The 20,456-nt window shown below is 38.1% G+C and overlaps 1 protein-coding gene across 37 annotated transcripts in view; it reads left to right on the forward strand.

The window, feature by feature from the left end:
* Positions 1–20,456, forward strand: part of RBFOX1 (RNA binding fox-1 homolog 1) — a 2,478,424-nt gene that overhangs the window by 1,311,382 nt on the left and 1,146,586 nt on the right. For 4 of the 37 annotated variants that reach the window (XM_065558794.1, XM_065558787.1, XM_042861604.2 and 1 more), the window contains exon 1: positions 16,577–17,086. The exons of the other annotated variants lie outside the window; for them this stretch is intronic. In XM_065558794.1, coding sequence (XP_065414866.1) covers positions 17,042–17,086 — 45 coding nt within the window. In that variant the 5' untranslated portion in view covers positions 16,577–17,041. Of the gene's footprint in view, positions 1–16,576; positions 17,087–20,456 lie in introns of those variants that run through there. 37 annotated transcript variants of the gene reach the window in all.

Consider the following 20,456-nt stretch of genomic DNA (forward strand, 5'->3'; position numbering starts at 1 on the left):
CACTGCAGCTGTAAAATGCTGATGTTGCCGCTTGATCAGGTCCCTGGCTTGTATTCCCCCAAAGGGGTCTGTGGTGCTTATCATCCACCACCACAAACTTGCATTGGTACTGTTTATTAATGTTCTGTTCAATTACTATGAGGCCACATTTTCCTGCTGGCTGCATTATGCTCTGATTGTATGTTATTAGATTGTGTCTGCTCTTTGTAATGGGTAGGGTTGGAGTACATTGCAGCAGGCCCTGCTATCCACCTGAAAGGGCATAGGGTGTTTCCCTATTAACATTGTTGCATGCATGAAGATTGGTATTATCATTTGTTGCTTTCCTGTCCCAAGAACCTGAACCTGAACCTGATATGCTCTCAGACTAAAGGAGAGAGTCATGATGTCATCACAGCTGTTTGATGTGCTCTTCCCTTCTCGTTGAAGTCTGAATCTTTCTGAGACCTTCTTCTGCTTTTGCATACACTGTCCAGAATGGTTCATCTTGCCACATTCCTTGTCCTAGTGAGGGGCAAATCTCTTCCTGCGCATGCTATCTCCTACAGTAAATGCATCTCACGATGGGTATGGAACGCTGGCCACCTGATCTCCTTCTCTGTTGTCTATCTGTATATACTTCTGGGGGCGCTGTGCTTCTAGGGCTTTCACCTTTCTCTTAAGACTTCTGCTGCAAACCCCATGTTTAAGCATTTGTCTAACCTGAGGTCACCTTCCCAGAGTGGCCACACCTGCAAGTGATGATCCCAAGTGCTGCAGCCTATCCTGTCCCAAATCACGGAGCCTGTCAGTCCCCAAAATTGCATATAGCAGGCAGTGTGTGTAAGGCAGTAGTATAGGGGTCTATCTTCTCTCCTTCAGAGTGTCCTAGTGTGCAATCTTTTTTTAACAGCTGTGTAAAGGAAGAGGGTGCACTAGGACACAGGGTTTTTTTTTTTTAAGGCAGGTTTTTTTTACAGGTAAACAATTACAGCAAGCATTTATACCTTTTGTTACAGACAATAATAAGTAACCGCAACATTTTGTTTATACATTGGTTATTTTGATATTTTGTTTTTTTTACTTATATAGACTTTTAGTCCACATTTTATATTGTTTGCACATTACTTACACATTATTTACACAAGGCTGAAACAACTTTTTACGCAGTTTTTTTTTACTTGCCCTACACATTTTTGCTTTTACAAATTTTGCATTATTAGGGTTACAGTTAGCCTGACTTTGCTAACAAACTGGGATACATTGCAATTTTTTTTGTTAGGTTTTTTTTTTTTTTTTTTGCTTTTACAACCCCCCCCCCCCGCCCCCTTTTGTACTACTAGTACAACAAACATTCTTAAAATTTTATTTGCTTTAAGTTTAGGAATTTAGATTTTACTTTAGATTCTTTAACCTTAGGGGTTTTGATTGGATGTAATGACAATGCATGATGAGCCCCATTTTTGTATTAGGGTTAGTTTTTAATGTTTTTTGTAGTTAGGAATTTTTGGACTTTGTGTTTTTAATGAAGCAAGTGTTCTTTTTTTTTTGAAACAGTTGTGGTTTAGCATTATACAGGGGAGAGGTTACTAGCACATTATTTTGTAATGATTTTGCTTTTTTTAGAAAAAATTAAAGGCACTGTAGGTTTGCTAGTGGATAAGGGAGAGGTTACTAGCACTTTATTTATTTATTTGCTGTTTAGAAGGCATAGCAGAGCTCGAAGGAGGAATAGGCTTATTATTAGTTGGAGAGTTTTTTTGAGGTGGAGGGATTTTTTTTATAGTGAGAAGCATGGGTTCAGGTAGGCAGTTTTTGACACTTTACAGCGGTGTTGGTGGTTAACAGGACTTGGAAAGGGCCTTTTTAGCATGGAGCCAAAGAAGTTTTTTGTAGATTTAGTTTTTTGGTTTTAATGAATGGTAGGGCTGCTAGGGTTTTGGGGTAGCACTTTTTTTTATTTGTGAGAAAAGAAACTTAATACATGTTATTAATGCCTGGCAGTGTTTTGCAGATTTTATAGCTGCTTGGGCACATTTAGCCCCCCCCCCTTTTTTTTTTGTTGTTAGCTAAGTTTTAGCTGTGAACAATGTTTTTGGATGGGGCTAGCATTTTATTTTTGGACTGATGTTGTTAGCTATTCTTTTTTTTTTTTTTTAGTTAATTTGTTTTTTTTGTTTTTTTTTGGCTTTTCTTATAAAGGCTTTTTGGCTTTTCTTATAAAGGAAACTTTTATTTTTTATTCATATATATTTTTTTTATTCATATATATATTTTTAATAATGAATACATATACATTGCTATTATACAATACATTAGTTTTATTATTTAATGTATGCTATATACACTTTTTTAGTAAAATAACTTATATACAGAGCTTTGGAGCAATAAACCAGGACAAGCACACCCACTTTTGAGGAGTTTATTTGGTACAACCTTTGGTGTTTAATAGCTTTTTTTTTTTTTTTTTTTTTTTAAGCCCTTTGGCTAGAAATTTGAGGTAGCCAGAAGGATTTTATGTGCAATATGGGGAGTGGGTAAATTTTTTATGTTTTTGCTTTTAAAGACTGTTGGTTTGCAAATTTTTAATTAAAAAATTTGGCCAATGAAGTTTTGTTTTTTATTTAAGCATATGTATTAGACATTTTTTTATTTATTTAAATATTTTGTATTTTAAGTTGAATAAAATAAGTATTTGCTTTTTTATTTAATTTTTTTATTTAATTTTGATTTAGACTGTTTTATGAAAATATTAAACATAACAATTTTGGCCACACGGCAAACACCACAAGACGGGACATAGAACACAAAAATAATTTTTATTGTGCCAGTAAATTGCATGGTATATTGAATGCTGTTTAGCTGGCTTTTTTTTTTTGATGATGATGATTTGAAAGTGTGTGAGGAGCTGGGAGCAAGAGGTGCAAGGAGCTGAGAGTGAGTGCTGCTGCTGGAGGACTGAGGAGCACAAGCGTTATCAGACACCAGGAGGAAGCGGCAGCAAACAGGGCGGCTAACAGGGGAGTTTGAGAGGGAGTTCTCATTGGAGGAGAAGGGGAGGCAGGAGGGCGCGGTGTGGTCTGTACCCCATTCCCCCAGGTGTCGTGGGCAGGAACCGCAGCAGCGGACAGAATGCAGATGGCGACATGTGGGAGCTGTGGTATGTATATAGTCCTAGCAGGAGACCTGGAACTAAGGTATGTGTGTATGAAGTGTCGCCTGATAGTGTTACTGGAGGAAAAGATTAAGGGGCTGCAGATGCAGGTAGATACCCTGGTGGAGTTTAGGCGGGGGTTTGAGCAGCTGATGGAGGAAAGGCAAGGGGGGGCTGAAGGAGAATGCCCTGTGGCGGAGGTAGAGGCAGAGGTAGAGGACGGTGAGAGGGGAATGGAGGGGGGAGAACATGGGAGGTGGAAGCATGTGACTGTGAGAAGTAGGCCAAGGAAAAGAAGGGCCAGTGAGGGGGGAATAGAACTCAGGAATAGGTTCGAGTGTTTGGATAGCGAGGTGGAGGGGCAGCAGGTGGCGACTGAAGGTGGGAGGGTGAGGAAGAAGAGAAGAGCAGCTAGTCCAAGAGAGAGAGGGGAGGAGTTGATGGAGACAGCACCAATTCTGGGCCCCGGGAGGATTCAGGAAGGCATAAGGGGGAGCATAAGGGAAGATAGGAACAGGCACAGGTCAGGACTAGAGGGATCGGAGACTAGATTACTAGATCGCACTGTTGCCAGGCGACGGCAGGTGTATGTGATTGGAGACTCTTTACTGAGGAGATTGGACAGGCCTGTGACCAGGGCCGACCCGGAGAACAGAAGGGTGTGCTGTCTCCCGGGCGCAAAGATCCGCGATGTGGACCTGCGGTTGAAAAGGATCCTAAAAGGAGCAGGTAAGAACCCCTTGATAATCCTTCATGTGGGAACGAATGACACGGCTAGGTTCTCGTTAGAGAGGATCAAGGGAGATTATGCCAGGCTGGGGAAGACGCTCAAGGAGATAGAGGCTCAGATTATCTTTAGTGGGATTCTGCCCGTTCCGAGGGAAGGGCAGCAAAGGGCTGATAGGATTGTGAGAATAAATAGTTGGCTAAGGGAGTGGTGCTATAAGGAGGGCTTTGGGATGTATGGCCACCGGGAGGCTTTCGGGGACAGACACCTGTTCTCGCGGGATGGGCTTCACCTGAGTAGGGAAGGAAATAGACTTCTGGGAGGGAGGCTGGCTCATCTAATCAAAAGAGCTTTAAACTAGGAAGTTTGGGGAGACGGTTGGGAGATGCACAGTTAATCTCCACGCCAGATTCCAGTATGGAAAAGGTGAGTAAAAGGAGAGGAGACATAGCCGGGGAGATGAGATTGGACATAGGAAGGACAGGGGGGACAGACACAAGGAGGCCCGCAACATATAGTGCTGCTAATGGGAGACGGGCTAAACGACATACATTAGGGTGTTTATACACCAATGCCAGAAGCCTAGGTAATAAAATGGAGGAATTGGAGCTCTTGGTCCAGGAACTGAAACCGGATATCGTAGGAATAACGGAAACGTGGTGGAATGGCAGTCAAGACTGGAACACAGGTATGGAGGGGTATGCGCTGTTTAGGAAAGACCGGAACAAAGGTAAAGGTGGGGGGGTGGCCTTGTATGTCAATAGTGAAATAAACTGTAAAGAAATAATAGTGGATGGATTAGATAACACAGAGTCTGTCTGGGCAATACTCACACTGGGTAATAGGACTACTAGAGCCTCTCCGGGGATAGTGCTTGGAGTGTGCTATAGACCGCCGGGATCGACCCAGGATATGGATAAGGAACTATTTAATGTGTTTAGAGAAGTAATTACTAACAGAAACTGTGTAATTATGGGGGACTTTAACTTCCCGGATATAGATTGGGGAACAAACGCTAGTAGCAATAACAGGGCTCAGATGTTCCTAGAAGTGCTTGCTGATCAATTCCTCCATCAAGTGGTAACTGAACCGACGAGGGGGGAGGCCATTTTAGATTTGATTCTGACAAGTAGTGAGGACCTTGTTGAGGAAGTGGTAGTAGGGGACAATTTGGGCTCCAGTGATCATGAGCTAATTCGGTTTAAAATACATGGAAGGAGTAACAGAATTAAATCAAAGACTAGGGTTTATAATTTTAAAAAGGCCAATTTTAACAAACTAAGGGGACTGGTAAGGGAAGTGGACTGGGCAAACGTATTAATGGATTTAAAAGCAGAAGAAGCCTGGGATTACTTTAAGTTAAAGATGCATGAGCTGTCGGAGGCCTGTATTCCAAAAAAGGGAAAAAGATTACTAAGCAAGAGATTTAGACCGAGCTGGATGAGCGACCAACTCAAAGGGGCGATTAGGAAAAAACAGAAAGCGTATAAAGAGTGGAAGAGGGGAGGGATCAGTAAGGAAATGTACCTAAGTGAAGTCAGAGAATGTAGAGATAGAGTGAGAAAGGCCAAAGGCCGTGTAGAGTTGGAACTAGCGAGGGGAATTAAAAGCAATAGTAAGAGGTTTTACAGCCACATAAATAGGAAGAGAGCAAAGAAAGAAGAAGTAGGACCGCTGAAATCTATTGCCGGAGAGGAGATTAAAGACAATCTAGGCATGGCGCAATATCTTAATGAATATTTTGCATCGGTGTTTAATGAGGCCAATGAAGGTATTAGGGATACTAGCACCACTATAGAGCGGCATTCGGGATGGGGGATTACCGTATCCGAGGTGGAAACAAAACTTGAACGCCTTAATGGGGCTAAGTCGGGAGGACCGGACGATCTACATCCGAGAATATTGAAGGAATTGGCGCGGGAAATAGCAGGCCCGATAGCGATAATATTTAATGAATCTGTAAACTCGGGGGTGGTCCCGTTAGACTGGAGAATAGCTAATGTGGTTCCTATTTTCAAGAAAGGGAAAAAAAGTGATCCGGGTAACTACAGGCCTGTTAGTCTAACATCTGTAGTGTGCAAGGTGTTAGAGAAAATTCTGAAAGAGAAACTAGTTGAGGACCTGGAGGGTAGTGGCAATTGCGATAAATTACAACATGGTTTTACGAAGGGCAGATCGTGCCAAACGAATCTGATCTCCTTCTTTGAGAAAGTAACGGATTTATTAGATAAGGGAAATGCGGTGGACCTAATATACCTGGATTTCAGTAAAGCGTTTGATACTGTACCCCATGAGGAATTATTGGTTAAACTGAAAAACATGGGGATCGATATGAAAATCCAGAAGTGGATAAGGAATTGGTTACTGGGGAGAAAGCAGCGGGTTGTATTAAAGGGTGAACTGTCGGGTTGGAGGGAGGTTACTAGTGGAGTGCCTCAAGGTTCGGTTTTGGGACCCATTTTATTTAATGTATTTATAACTGACCTCGGAACCGATTGCAGGAGTGGGCTGATAAAATTTGCGGATGATACGAAGGTGGGAGGCGTTGTAAATTCGGAGGAGGACAGGGATATCCTGCAGGGAGACTTGAATGAGCTTGTGAATTGGAGTATCAGAAATAAGATGAAATTTAATAGTGAAAAGTGTAAGGTGATGCATTTGGGGATGACTAATAACAATTTTAGTTACAAGATGGGGACGCATTGGTTAGAAGTAACGGAAGAGGAGAAGGATCTAGGGGTTCTTGTAGACCGCAGGATGACTATGAGTCGACAATGTGACGTGGCGGTGAAAAAAGCCAATGCGGTCTTGGGATGCATTAGGCGAGGTATATCTAGTAGGGATAAGGAGGTCCTGCTTCCGTTGTACAAGGCGCTGGTGAGACCTCATTTGGAGTACTGTGTGCAGTTCTGGTCTCCCATATTTAAAAAAGATGAACTCAAACTGGAACGGGTGCAGAGAAGGGCCACTAGGATGATCAGAGGAATGGAAAAGCTGTCGTACGAAAGGAGACTAGAGGAGCTTGGGTTGTTTAGTCTGACAAAGCGAAGGCTGAGAGGGGATATGATTGCTATCTTTAAATATATTAGAGGGATTAATACAAGGGAGGGAGAAGAATTATTCCAGCTTAGTACTAACGTGGATACCAGAACGAATGGATACAAACTGGCCGTGGGGAAGTTCAGACTTGAAATTAGACGAAGGTTTCTGACCGTCAGAGGGGTGAAATATTGGAACGGCCTACCGAGGGAAACGGTGGGGGCGACGGACCTGTCTGGTTTTAAGATAAAGTTAGATAAGTTTATGGAGGGAATGGTTTAATGGTAAAACATAGTAGTCAAGGAAAGCCAAGCAATGGTGGGTAAATAGTATAATGGCTAACGGGGTCGGGCTGGAGACTCTTGCCTATATGCTCGGGGTCTTACTGATCGCCACATTTGGGGTCGGGAAGGAATTTTCCTCCAGGGCAGATTGGCTGAGCCTCTGGAGGTTTTTCGCCTTCCTCCGCAGCATGGGGCAGGGATCTCTAGCAGGAGGGTCTCTGCCGATTGCAGTCACTAAAAACAGGATTGGGGACTTCAACAGCAGAGTCCAGGGAAGGGGTAGGGACAGTTTTATGGCCTGCAGCATGCAGGGGGTCAGACCAGATGATCATAATGGTCCCTTCTGACCTTAAAGTCTATGAGTCTATGAGAAAGACAAAAGAACAGAAGTTTATTGGGGGGGGCAGTTAGTTATTGCTTAAAATATTTTTTTATATACAAATACTTTTATTGATTTTAGGCAAAACAGAGGAATTACCCCATTTTTTTGTATTTGTTTTATAGGCAGCTTAGGTTTTAGTGGCTTTTATTTTATTAATTAGATAATTTGTATTAATATAGATGCTTTTTGGCTTGCTTTTGGATTCAAAGCTATTTACAGCTTAAAGACTTTTACTTAAAAAAAAGGACATAATTAACTTTTTTAGAGCCCCATCTATTTACCTTAACAAAGAGAAGGTTAAGGGTTGACTTGATTACAGTCAGTAAGTACTTACATGGGGAACAAATATTTGATAATGGGCTCTTCAATCTAGTGTAAGGTATAACATGATCCAATGGCTGGAAGTGGTTGACACCAAATTGGGAGGGATTACAAGCACTTTGAAGGACAGGATTAGAATTCAGAATGAGTCTGACAAATTAGAGAATTGGTCTGAAATCAACAGGGTGAAACTCAATAAAGAGAAGTGCATAGTAACTTAGAAAGGAAAAATCAAATGCATAACTACAAAATGGGGAATAGCTGGTCAGGTGGTAATACTGCTAAAGAATATCTGTGGGTTATAGTGGATCACAAATTAAATTAGAGTCAACAATATTGTGCAGTTACAAAAAGGGCTAATATTCTGGGGTGTATTAACAGCAGTGTCATATGTAAGACAGAGGAGGTTATAGTCTTGCTCTGCTAGGCACTGGTCTCCGATGGAGTACTGTGTCCAATTCTGGGTGCTGTACTTTAGGAAAGGTGTGAACAAGTTGGAGAGAGTCCAAAGGAGAATAACAAAAATGATAAAAGGTTTAGAAAATCCGACAGATGAGAAAAGGTTAAAAAAATTGACAAGTTTAGTCTTGAGAAAAGACCCGATGGGCTGGCAGTCTTCAAATGTTTTAAGGGCGGTTATAAAGAGGCTTGTGAGCAGTTGTTCTCCATGTCCACTGAAGGTAGACCAAGAAGTAATGGGTTTAATCTACAGCAAGGGAAATTTAGATTAGCTATTAGGAAAAACTTTCCAACTATAAGGATAGTTAGGTCTGGATTATGCTTCTAAGGGAGGTTGTGGAATCTCCACCATTGGAGGTTTTTAAGAACAGGTTGGACAAACAACTGTTAGGGATGGACTAGGTTTACCTGGTCCTGCTTAAGTGAGGAGAGTGGACTTGATGACCTCTTGAGGTCCCTTCCTGCTGTACATTACTGTGATTCTTTGAATTTGAAGCTAGACACATTCAGATTGGAAATAAGAAGTAAAATTTTAACAATAAGAGTAATTAGACATTGGAAGAATGTACTGAGGATTGTGGTCGATTCTCCATCACTGATAACTTTTAAATCAAGATTGGATGGTTTTGTTTTCTAATAGATGTGATCTAGGAATTATTTTGGGGCAATTCAATGGCCTATGCTAGATGATCACAATGGTCCCTTCTAGCCTTGGAATCTATGAATCTGAATGCAGGCTAAATTGAACAAGTGGAACTTTATTAAATTTAAGCTCTCCACATTCCCTGTTTTCCTGCTGTCTGGTCAATAACAGTCCCTCCAGGGGACATTGGTCCTTTGACTCCATGTCCATTGCTTATGATACAGTGAACATCTTCTTCTTTGACTTTGCAGGTACTATATCACCCTTTTAGTCAAAATGTTATTGTGTTACAATGATTTTCAGCAATGTTATACAGATGAAATAGCATTCACAGTAGTAGAAGTGTTAGTTTCAGCAAAAAGCTGCAGCACACAGTTGCAATGTAAAGCACATGGTTACAAGGTGCGGAAACATTTTGAGTTTAGAACCCTGAAAAGAAGTTATGGAGCCTAACACTAAAACAATGTAGTTTACTGCAGTTTGTTTAGAATAGACGTTTGGTAGCATTTTTAGAGTAGATTGAAGGGAAGTGCAGTGTAATCTTTTAAAAATATTATTTTGGTCAGTGCTCCAGGGTAGTAACTCTTGCTAATGGTGAAAACATTTGAAACATTATTTGTAAACTATTATTTGGCTTTGTAACTTAATTTTGTATTAATAGTTTAAGTACTTCAGGATTGTTCAAATATGGGTGTAACTGTACAAAGAAGTGCCTTGTTACAGAAATTCAAGGTCCCTATAACACTTCCATAGAGAACTCTTACTTATTTGAATTTGCAGATGTACCAATACAGTGTACCTGATATTAAACAATAACATCTGCAGTCATGTAGTCAAGGCCTGTGAGATCTAGGATCTCCTGACTTTTTTGGGTTTCAGAAATCATACCACATTTCATATCTGAACTCTTACTCTGGCCCAACTCTATATTTTTTGTTTCATAAAGCACTGTTTACATTTTATATCACTATATAAATTATTTTATTGAACAATTATGTCCAGAGTGCATGCATGTAGATAGTTAGGTTCGCAGTTATCCTGTTTGCATGTACAGTTTTGGGCAGAAAGAGGTGAGGACACAGTAGATGTGCTTGTATTTTTGCTAGCATTCCTATTGTATTGATCTATGAAAGTTTTTGCACTAGGGTCTGAAAGATTGTATTTACCAGATCCATAACACTTCAGTTACATCGTAGTTAAATTCTAATATGAACGTTCCTCTTCCCTATGCCCTGCCTCTATTGCAGAAGAACCTTTGATCTGCATATCCAATGAGAAAGCTGATATACAGATAAATGGTTAGGAACATAGTTGGTATAAAAATAGCATACATATTATGTATTTTGTAGCTTATCTGTATTTTATAGTGAATGCTACAGTAAAACTACATATTTTTAGGTGACTTGCAGAATAAAGATGACTTTTTCTGTGGGCTTCTGTAATTCTGTGTGATTTATGTGTAACTGATATGAAAATACTCTGATCACTGGAGGGTGAGTAGCAACTTAAAGTTAAGTATGCTGCTTTTATATAAAAACAGTAAATGACTGGTGGGGTTGAGAAGTTGTTCCAGCTATACCAAAAGAAGGACAGGAGACACTTGATATGGATTTAATCAGGCTGCAACTTTATTATTAGATCTCTGGGACTACCCAGTAGATAAAAAGTGTACACTGCAGGTAAACTCTGTTTATTTTGTAATTACCCGGGGTGGGGGGGGGGTTCCACCAGTTACCCCTCTTTTTCCATCCAGGTCCCTCCAGCAAATCTATTGACAGAACCTTACCATCCACACCCCCTCGTAGGAGGGGAAAGGTGGGCTATAAGACAAGGGGGTTGGCTCCCTGCTGTTCCAATCATAGGAGCCCCAAACCTGCCGTTCCGTTCCTTTAACTAGCACCACCTTTTAAAGTTCTATACCAGGCCATTTATCTGGTCACTGGATGCCTTCCCTGTGGAGTACCTGCACTGGACATCTGCCCCACACTTACCAAATAAGTTGCGACATATAGCCTACCACACTTTTGTGCTCACCATAATAGGTCTTCCCTAACACCCGCTGTGGGGAAGGCGAAAAACCCCCACTCCACCAAAGCCAATATGGTGGGGTGAGGGAAAAAATTCCTTCCCAGCCCCTCCTAAAAAGGAGCGGCTAGCACAATGCCCACAGCAGGTTCAAACCCACCTCATAATTACACCTCAAGGGGAGGGAGGGTGGGTACTGCCTTGCCTGCTGCATGGAGGAAGGGGTTTCCAATGCCAGAGCTTGCACCTTTAAAGTCTTTACATTCCAAGGGGGTGAGTCAGTGCTGCAAAGCTGACCAACACTACCTTTTTTGCAGCAGTTTCTGACCTTGTCCCCCTGGCCCTCGCTATAAAGCACTACTGTCTTCCTCTGGCAAGCCTGGACAATGGCCCCCCTGCTTTCAGTGCAGGGTGATCATTTTGGCTGCATGTAATAAAAATAAAAAATTGTAATAAACTTTACAAATGTTATATGCATTATGCGTGAGTTATTTAGTATAAAAAAACAGATGCCTAAACACTGCAAATTCTTATACTTGACATATTTTACTCTTGTTAGGCAACCACTTAAAAACGCAAATCCGCAATTGGTAGGAATCTGTGGTTCAGCTAATTTTGCATTGATTTTAGTTTAAAAAGCAATTAAGATAAAATGGACAGCTACTCAACCATCTTAGGTTATATAAGTTTAATTTGAATTCTGTAACTTTTCAGGGAGAGCATTTTCTGTTTTTGTTTCGTTGTTTATTTTTTGCCTTGCCTTTGTTCCCTCTAAATTGTGGTATGTGAAATCTGCAGAACAAAACAATATTTTAAAAGGTTAATATTGATCTGTAACAAGAACTAAGGTATGGACTTTGTGAAAAAGAGTCCAAGATTATTGTTCTATAAAATACAGTATGTACATCCTATGGACCTGATCCTACCAAATACTTATTTTTGTAAGTAATTGTACTCACATGGGATTAATCCCAGTGTAAAGTTACTAATGTGTAAATGTCTGCAGGATCAGGCCCAATATGTGTGACCTCTAAGTTCTTGTAGATGTAGCAGGATTTTGGTCTATTTTTATGGTATACTAATTTCAACAGACTTGTTTAAATAATATTCATAACTTAAGTTGTCTCTTAAGTGTTGTTTGTAGTGGCAGTCTACAATCGTGATTCCTCACATATAGGTTTCCTTGAGATCTGAATGCATTGTTAAGAGTGTGATATATGATTGTTGCTGTGTTTCTTAGTGTGTCAGTCACCTTCCCTAGATCCACACACAGCAACCGTAACCCATTTAGCAATATAACCACAGCGTGTTTATCATAAAACTCAGGATACTTTTCCATCTAAATATGCTTCATTAGGCTCACATTCTGTAATACTACTGAATCATTACATGACATGTAAAAAGAAATCATTTAGGCACTAATCTGGTAGCTGTGCAGAGCCCCCATGTGTTTGATACATAAATGTACTGCAAACTAAAACATATGTTTCACTTTCTCATACAGAAAATATTTTCAAAGCTGTACAGATGCAGGATTACATTATGTTTTGAGTACTGCTTTCAAGATCTTTACCACAACTTCTATTGGAAAGGATAATCAACATTTTTCTTCAAAGACTGCATTGCTTTTTAATAGATTTCTATTGGATGGAGACCTAATCAAGTAATTTATACTAAAAAGCAATTGCATGCTAAAAATTTCCAGAAATGTTAGCTTTCTGTAATGAGGTATATAATAGTGGCAGCACTAGACAACCATACTTAAGATAGGTCTTCTTTTGGTGATGATACATTTATTTTAAAGTAAGTTGTTTTGGTTTCTTTTTAAAAATCTTTAAAAGCAGTTCTCGTAAGAGGGTGGGAAACCCAGTAATAGGAATTGAGCTAATTTCTTACAGAAAGAATGCAAGCAGTTAGTTCTTAAATTGAGTCAAGTTCACATAATAATACCAAGCTCGTATATAGCACTTTTCATCAGTAGATCTCATAGAACTTTACAATGGAGGTCAGAATCATTATCTACATTTTAAATATGGGGAAACTGAAGCAAATAGAGGGGAAGTAATATGCCCATTAGGTCAGTGCCAGAGTGAGAAACAGAACCCAGGTCTCCTGAGTCCCGGTCCAATGTTCAGTCCAGTTCTTGGTGAGGTGAGATGAGGGAATGAGATGATTTGTTTGTTTTCCTTTCACATTGTTGCTTATTTAAATTTTGATAAACTTCATCTCAACCACATCTTGGAAATATCCCAAGAAAATCTATGAAAACAAAATTTGAACCTCAAAAACCAGGCAATGCTTATGGTAACCAAAGAGTACTGCTCTAATTGTAATGCTGGTATAGAGCTAAATAATGGCTGCTCCTGAGGTGTACTACAAAGGGACAATGACTTTCCCCTTCTCTAAACCCCCTGATAGCATACTTGTTTTGGAGAAAGCATGATATATATCCATGGGGCTTGAGCACTGGACATTTTTTCCTGGACAGAACTGCTTAGCCAAATGGGCATGGACAGCAGCATAGGGTGCCTGGCAAGATACTTTGTCCCTTGTGCTTGCTGGGACCAAGATGTTAGGCACAGGAGGATGGAACAGTACACATTTCAATTAGGGATGTTAGTACTGCTGCACACAGTGCTCCCCCAGTGTCTCGTAAAGCATCTGCCTTGTCAAATGAAATATTTCATGGCACCTCTGCTATGGTACTGCAGGTCAAGTCCTCATACCACTACCCAAATCTCAAAGAAAAGCAAGGGCACAATTTGGTCTCTAGGCTTTTGAAAGGGACAGTTATCCCCTTGAATACCATCTGCTTTTCATGCATACAGACCACGAAGTTTTCCTTGGGAAACCTGACAGAAAACGAATGGAATGCAAAGACCTGAGGTACAGGCCCTCGGTATTGTACAGGTGCTGGTGATCTAGAAATGCATCATGCATCCTCAGAGAATGGCTAAATATGCTAAAATATCTAATCAATCAAAAACAAAAAATAGAGTTTAATCTTCTGTTAACTGTTGTTTAAATTGCAAACACTCATAGTTCAGGGAAGGGACTTCTAGGATTGGAATACAAATCACTCAAGTAGTTTCAGGGCCTACATCTGCCTTTAGATTTATTTCTTTTTGGTACAGTTGTCTCCCTTCTTGCTAGTATGTGCATGGGAGGAAATGGAAGACAAAGCTGGCTGACAATATAGGGGAAATGGTGACAGTTGTCACTTGTGCAAAGTAACCAAACTGAAAACAGAGATTTTTCCGCTCTGTGATCTTTTTCAATTACAGTATTTTTAAATGTTATTTTGTAACAATCATAGATTTTTTAAAAAATCTGATTTTTAATTTTATGGTGCCACTTTAAGATAATCCTATGATTAGCTCTTAAGCCCAATACGTCAAGACATTTTTGTGAATAGGCACATCACCCTTACACAAGCTCTGTCCTCACCAATATTGTTTTAATTTTTTTGTCATTAATGGGTTAATTAGTTAGTTTTAACTAATTTGTGCACTACTTGAAATAAAGAATTGCAGTCTCTATAGAACAACAGTGAGTACAGCAGGTAACATCTGCCAACATTGCTGGGTTCTCTGATCATATGTGCTGCAATGCCTAGAAACAACAGGACAGAGTTTATGGTAGTTTTTGTGTATGCTTTAATTCTGAATGACCTTGCTCTGGTTATAGTATTTTTGTAACCTGAAATGGCTGTTGTATTGCTGCTGCTATCTCTAATGTAATACTGAGCTTAGTATCAAAAAAGGTTAAGGATAGAAACATGACTTGAATGAATGGACAAATAAAAAATATCAAACCAAAAACCTGACTCCAAATATCTTGCTGATGTAAATGATAATATGATGGTGTCTGTACATGGTTAGGAAGATGTATTTATATTAAGGGAACTTTTATGTTTAGAGATAACTAGTTCTTTTAACAAAGACATTTCTGATATTTAAGTAATATAGTTAACATATTAATTCTGCCATTAATACATTGCACTTATATATCTCCTAATTCTCAAATAACTGCACAACTCCCTCTGTGATGTAGGTAGGTGTTACAAGTATTATTATCCTAATTTTACAGATAGGGAAACTTAGAAGTTGAGTAGTTTGATCAAAGCCACACAGAAAATCAGTATCAGACCTGGGATTAGAATTTGAGTTTTTGGCTATTTAGCCCAGTATTCCATCCATTAGTTCATGCAGCTGCACTAATTTTTAAATTACATACCAATACATTGCAAAATGTAGTTTAATAAAGAGATTTAAAAAAAGTCATAGCTAAAATATCTCTCTTCCTTCTTATACACCCCCTGAAAAGGGATGAATATAACTTTTATAGTAATCTTTCTCAACAGCTTTAACTGTAAATTCAGAATCTGGAGTATTATTATTATTTTATATATTTTTATTTTCTTGGAAAACCTGACTTAGTGTTTCACTGGTTTGACAAAGATGGATCCAAATTCTCTGTTTGGTCTGCATATGCAAAAAAGAAAAATGTATACAGTATAGTCATTCTTTTTGTGTGTGTGTGAGGAACTGTGATAAATGTTAAGATGCTGTACTAGTACGTCATTATTTTTTAAAAATTGTGTAGCTATGCATTATACTAATATATTGTACACAATTAGCCACTTCCTCTAAATACGCCCAAGACATACTCCACCATAGCATTGCCAAAGTGCCATTATTATTATGTATTCTACAGTATGTCATTAGATGCCTTTTTTTAAAAAAAAAAGGTTCTTTAGATATTCAGATTTTATCAATTCAATTGTGTTTATTTGGAGAAAGAAAATTTGTTTTCTGGAAACAATGTAAAATATACTTGCTCAACAAATCATTGTTTTCTACATACAACCTAGCTAAGAAATAAATTTCCCTCCCTCTCTCTCAAACTGTTCATTAACTGTTTGTGTCTCCAGCTGAACATGTCTAGGATTTGCTGTTAATTTCCCCCAATATTCTTATATTTTAAAAAAATCTCCACAGTCTTGTCATTTTCTAGCAAATTCAGAATTTCATCTTGTAGCCACCATTATGCAATATTTCAGCAAAATGATGGTGATGATTATTATTTATTTTATTATATTTTAAACTTTAGCACAATGCCAAACCTTTTATTGGGTAAGGTAAACTGTACACATCCAGTTTAAAGGTCCCTTAAATTGGATATTCTATTTATTTATTTAGCTGTTTTTATTTATTTTGTGGGAGTGGGGCGAGGGGATTGGGTGTTTTTGCTAAGCCTGCATAAAACTGCTGTTATATATAAATAAACCAGAGCGATTCTACTGGATGAAGCCTATCAATGATACTGCAGGGAAAAAGGAGGAAAGATGAAGAATGGCTTTTTCATCTTGTATCAATATATATAGAATAGCTTATTGGAAGTCATTAATACTGTCCCATAGACATTTTGAATAATGTAGGCATAGCATAAGTAATTGGAAGTGCTTATATTCTGCCTTCAGACATTTCATTGCTCGTGAGTTAAAATTGGTTGTCAAGTGTGGACTCAGAGGACTGTGCAAGGTGCCCTATTCTGTCATGTGGTACATATTTAATGCTTGAAAGAACAAGGAAGGGACACGTGCAGGAGAGAGAGATAGTTGGACCAACACAGAGCTAGCAATAGCTCTAGTAAAAGACTCGGGATGGGGAGTATTATAGTATTGTATATCTAATATACATACATTGGTTGTGGGGGCATACATAATCTTATCTTTGCCAAGCCAACCTTGAAATCCTTGGCTTTGCCTTGCATCAGTAGCCCTTTTGTATCTTTCCTTTGTGTGCTTTTTTAATTTTATTCTTTCCTGGGGTTATGAGCTATAGGTGCATCTAGACCTGATACAAGCACTGAGGCAGGCAGAAAAGCAGAACGGAGCAAACGCGCAGCAAGCACGACAGATGTCTGTAGTCATTTATATTGCCAGCACGTGGGTGCCGTTTGCTGTTTCCCCTTACTTCTCTTGTGTTCTCCTGGTGAGGAAACAGGAGGCACTTTGCAGCCGACAATGAAATCTTGGCAGCTAATTGCAGTCGTGGGAGATGCCCTTCAGGTAAGGCAGAAGAAGGTTTTAAACAATTTAAGGGGGAGAGAGGAAAAAGGGTAAAGACAGCCTTTGTAAATGATGTGGAGCACAGACATTAAACCCATTGACAGAGATTCAGGGGGGTGGGGAGTAGGTGTGGTGGTGGGGGGGCAAATTGACATGTTTGGCTGCTGTTATTGTGTAGCTGCCTTCAGTGGCTTCTGAACATTAATGCAGAGAGGTTAGTGTTTGCATGTGGCTTCTGGCTGTGTGATTAGAATAGGGATTTGAGCAATTGATGGAATAAAACCCAAGAGCAATATTAGAAGCATGCTGATGGGTTTTCATATTATAAAAGGTATATGGTATGTAAATGTACAGGGCTAATTCTCCAAAGGGCTGTGCTTATGTTTATGTATGTATAATTTGTGGCTGAATATGTGTGTTTGGACATATGCATGTATGCAGTGCTTATAGAAACTGAGATGTGGTGGAATTAATTGTTCATCCTTTCTTTGTGCCTGACTGAAGTTTGTGTGAACTTCATCTTCAAAGAGATGTTTAACTTTCTTTTGATGGGATATATATTAGCATTTATATGAAATACTGCAAAGATCTAATTAGGAATAATTTTCTAAGATACAGTATTGCTTTTAATAGACACTTTACAGGATTACTGACCAAATAGGTAACATCTTTAAGAAGTTTAAGGTACCTGAATACTTCCTATTGGTGATACATTAGCATGTTAGAACAGGTGCACTTTCTTACTGATGTTTTTAAAGTTGATCCCATGTAATTGTGTAGTGTACATGTTAGAGCATGAGTGGCTAGAGTGTGTCAATATTTTTATAATTAAAACTCTTCTACCTTTACATATAGTTGAATTAACTTTGTTAAAATATATACTGAAAGAATTTGCATATTTCAGGGGAGAAAATGGATTTATGGCTAACAACCTTGTTCGGTTACAGAGTAACTGAGATATTATGAACTACTTTGAACATTTTCTGTCTTTTTTTTTTAAAGGTTTCAAAATGTAGAACAATATTCAGGAAAATAAGGTGTTTAAAAAAATCCTTTTCAGACAGAACAGGGGTGCCATACATTTTAGATAACTTACTGCTTCTTCCAGCACAGTTATGTAGTGCAATGTTGTGTACTGTGTATTTTACATAGTTAGGAGCTGATAGCAAATATCTCAGTTTAGGCGCCATAAAATCACACTTGTAATACTGTACCTTAAGGTACTTTTCAGGTATTTTAATCAGTTCTGTATTTAAGTATGTAAAATGATCTAAAACAATCTTTTTCATTCCCATACATACTCTATTAAGGAAATATGGTTTGTTAGAGAAGTAAATGAAACTTATCTAAATAAGTAGGCAGTTAGTAATTTATTTCTGGTAGCATTAAATACTGGTATTTTGGGTTCCAACACAATTCAGAAATAAAGCAACACTTTTCTATTAAAGTATGACTGTTTTAACATTCTGTTAAAACATTGTGATTCCCTTTAATTATCATAACATGTATATTGGTTAATACTGTATTATTTGCTTTTTATATTGATATATACTAGAGTATGACAGTTTGACTTTTGGAAAGTGATGCAAAACCCTCTACAGCTGTTCCATAATCCATGTTGCACCCCCCACCTCAATAATCAGTGCAGTACTGATACCTGTTTTCATGTCTTTCATTTATGAATAATTGAAAAAGCAGCAATAATGGACTTTTAGTTTGATCCTTAAAGATAAGGGGGGGGGGTGTCTGTGTGTATGTTTGTGTTCACATAATCAGTCACTCAATCTTATATCTGTTGAAGGATTAAGTGAATTGTACTTCTCGTGCTAAAAATAGTATCCGACTATTTGCTCTTCAAAATGTTATATGCTCACTGTATCTTATGTTCCTGCTGTATTTCTTTTAGTGCTGGAAAAGAATTTATATTTAGTCCTTATCTTCCTAATATCTAATATGTTTACATTTGCCAAGAAATCAACAGAGGATTTAATTAAACTACTTAAAATGTCATGCCTAGGTTTAGAAGAAAGTAGGCTTAAAACTTTTTTCTTCATTCTCTTTTCCATGAAACAATTTTATTCATTCTGTTGAATAAAAGGATCACTCTTTTCCAAAAGTTGTTATCTTCTACCTTTATAAACTTTAAATGAGTCCAAATATTTTAGTAGTTCCTTTAAAGTAGGAATGTTTAATATTTTTCTACATAATTGTTTCATTTCACTTACCTGTTTGGCTTTGCTTATAAAATTATACATTGTACCATAAAATAAATAAATATGAATACAATAAATAATAAACCTTGTTTTTGTTCTTATTTGTGCTAGAGGCTTGCACTCTTACTATTTTATGTTTAAATTAATACAGCATAATCAGCAATATTTTATAGTGATGTTAAATTACAAAAACATTGGCAAACCAAATGTAAGGTAAGAAATGGGAGAGAAATGAAACAAGATCAAGTATTGTTCTTACGTGATTGCGGCAGAAGGTAAGAAATAACACACAAATGATTCTGAGAAAAACGTGTATAGTTTTTCACAAGTGAAAACATCTTATCCAAACTTGTTGTGATGTTTTATTAAAATATTTAATAATTAAGTGAGAGTTCTTTTTAAGCTAACTCAATCTCACTGAAGCAATCTTTCAGCCTATTTTGCTTTATTTAGATGGATATTAGGTTTCAGGCATTTTTCTACAAATTATTTCATCAGAAGACATTATACTCTTAGAATTATTAGAAGAGGCCAATGGCTTTAGTATGACTATTCTTCAGTAGTTGAGATGAAATTTTTGGGGACCAGAAATGAGGTTTGGAACTTACCTCATAGAAAAGCAATATGGCAACTTTTTAAGCGTATTCACTTAGGGAGAAATATTGGTTCCTTTAAAAATAAAGTCATGGCATTGTCTCATTATTTTACAGAAAATGGGCTTGTTATACAATTAAGCTAGAAATCAATATTGAAAACTTGCTTTTTATCTGGTTTTGAAGTCTATTACAAATAAAGTTTTCTTGTCAGTAGCATTTACAGAGGTCAACACTAATACAAGTTCAATAACATACACAGAAATATAAGTAATTGCTTTTCAAAAGTACTCTTTTTTAGTATGACTAAAAATGTCATATTGCATATTTCCACTTGTTTTCAGAGTAATAATAGAGTTGCATGCTTGATTTGCATAATGTAAATTACATCTTTCAGTCAGTAGGGGGTAAGAAGTGCAGCTTTGTCTAAAAAGATGCATAATAAACAAGTCTCCCCTAAAATCCATTATTCCTTGCATTACATTTTGATGAGAGAAAACTGATATTTTTGGGAAATGAGATATTTGGAATGGCATTCATGAGGCTAACAAAAAAAACCCTATG

This window comes from Chrysemys picta, chromosome 10 (assembly GCF_011386835.1).
Source record: "Chrysemys picta bellii isolate R12L10 chromosome 10, ASM1138683v2, whole genome shotgun sequence".
NCBI classification, from domain to species: domain Eukaryota; kingdom Metazoa; phylum Chordata; order Testudines; family Emydidae; genus Chrysemys; species Chrysemys picta.